The sequence below is a fragment of the Calidris pugnax genome, unplaced genomic scaffold (assembly GCF_001431845.1).
Source record: "Calidris pugnax isolate Ruff unplaced genomic scaffold, ASM143184v1 scaffold324, whole genome shotgun sequence".
Classification (NCBI taxonomy): Eukaryota; Metazoa; Chordata; class Aves; order Charadriiformes; family Scolopacidae; genus Calidris; species Calidris pugnax.
This window is the reverse complement of record NW_015091153.1, coordinates 668,142-669,527: the sequence shown is the minus strand read 5'-3', so window position 1 is coordinate 669,527 and position 1,386 is coordinate 668,142. Positions and strand designations below refer to the sequence as shown.

At 47.2% G+C, this 1,386-nt stretch overlaps 1 protein-coding gene across 1 annotated transcript; it reads right to left on the bottom strand.

Moving 5' to 3' along the window:
• Window positions 1-320: 320 nt before the first annotated feature.
• On the bottom strand, window positions 321-1,376 carry HOXC6 (homeobox C6). Its single transcript, XM_014959314.1, has one exon. The coding sequence runs from the start codon at window positions 1,054-1,056 to the stop codon at window positions 631-633; it is 426 nt and encodes a 141-aa protein (XP_014814800.1). The 5' UTR covers window positions 1,057-1,376; the 3' UTR covers window positions 321-630.
• Between the last annotated feature and the right edge of the window lie 10 nt (window positions 1,377-1,386).

Here is a 1,386-nt window from a genome sequence, read left to right as displayed (position 1 = left end):
TGCAACGCCAACACACGCCGCCAGCGAAGCCACTCCAGCACGGGCAGGTCTTCAAGGCTACTTTAAAAGCAGTTTGGCTCAGGGCCCAATCCCGCGCTTCCTGGGCACCCAAAATCCCCTCCAGCTTGACTGTGTTTTTCCTCGCTCCGGAAAGACGACCGGGCACTCAGGAAGACTTTGCTCGCCCACCCCTTTTTTTTTTTTTTTTTTTTTTTTTTTTTTTTTTTTTTTTTTTTTTTCACCCCACATTATTTCTGCCAATTGGAGGATTTGGGGGAACCGGGGAAGGGGGGGAGGAGGGGAGAGGAGCCCCGGCCCCTCTTGGTGCGGGGAACCCGCCACCGCCGCACTTCCCGCACCCGTCATTAAAACTTATTTTTACCCCGGTAATATTTTGTGCTTAACTCCCGAGCAGAGCTCGCTGCACTTTATTATAGATATTTTACACTCTCGAAGTCTTTTAATTAGAAAGAGCATAACAAGCCATATTTGCTTGCAACAACTTAACAAATAAAAGGCCTGTAGCTGCAACTGTGAAGGAGCTATATTATTGTTTTTATGGGGCCATAAAAAGTCGCTCAGCCTGTTCTGCTAGGGAGAAGGTCGTAAAGATGGTTCAGTTTATTTAATTTATATCTCCGAGCTGTAAAACTTACCACTGTGGGAGTTCATACGCTGCATCCAGGGGTATATTTGAATGCTAGTTTTTTGTTCTTGCGAAGTGTTCCTGTTTTGGTCACTGGTAAAATCCTGTGCGATTGATGTCTGTGTATTATGTCCCATAGAATTTTGCCTGCAGCTAGAAAGCATGTCTTTTTCTTGGTAAAAAGCATTAGATCCATAGTCATAAGGTCCTCGGCTGGAGCTAAACACAACGTTATCTTGCGGTGAATAAAAAGGAGAAGAATAAATCCGGTTTTGAGCAACGGCTGCTCCATAAGTAGAAAAATGCCTGACAGGGTCATAGGCAGTTGAATTGAGGGCTACGTTGGGAAGCACCTCTTGGCCACTGGTTAGATGGCAGGATAAAGATGGGTTTGTAAAATAGGAATTCATATCCTCCTCTACACCTGGCTGTGTGATTTCTTTAATATTTATTTCTGTCTCCAGTTTGTAGTCTGAACTAGATTGTTATAGGGAAGGCTCTGCTCCAGGACAGACAAAATGACAAAGTCAGCTGACCCGGGGGGAGCCAATGGGGAGGCGGGTGTCAAAAAGGGAAAAAATTGCTTTTGCTTCTGTTGATTCCCTAGTTGAAACTAAGTGGGCATGGAAAGTAAGTCCTGCACCCCCAAACCCCCCCCAGAACCCCCGGGGTGCCGGGGGATGGGGAGGATGCGGTGGGGAGGGCAGCCAGGGCTGGGGGTCCTGCCTGGGGTTGGGGTT

Bases quoted from the DNA above. Each gene is read 5' to 3' on its own strand.
- HOXC6 (XM_014959314.1), bottom strand. From the start codon at position 1,056: ATGAATTCCTATTTTACAAACCCATCTTTATCCTGCCATCTAACCAGT.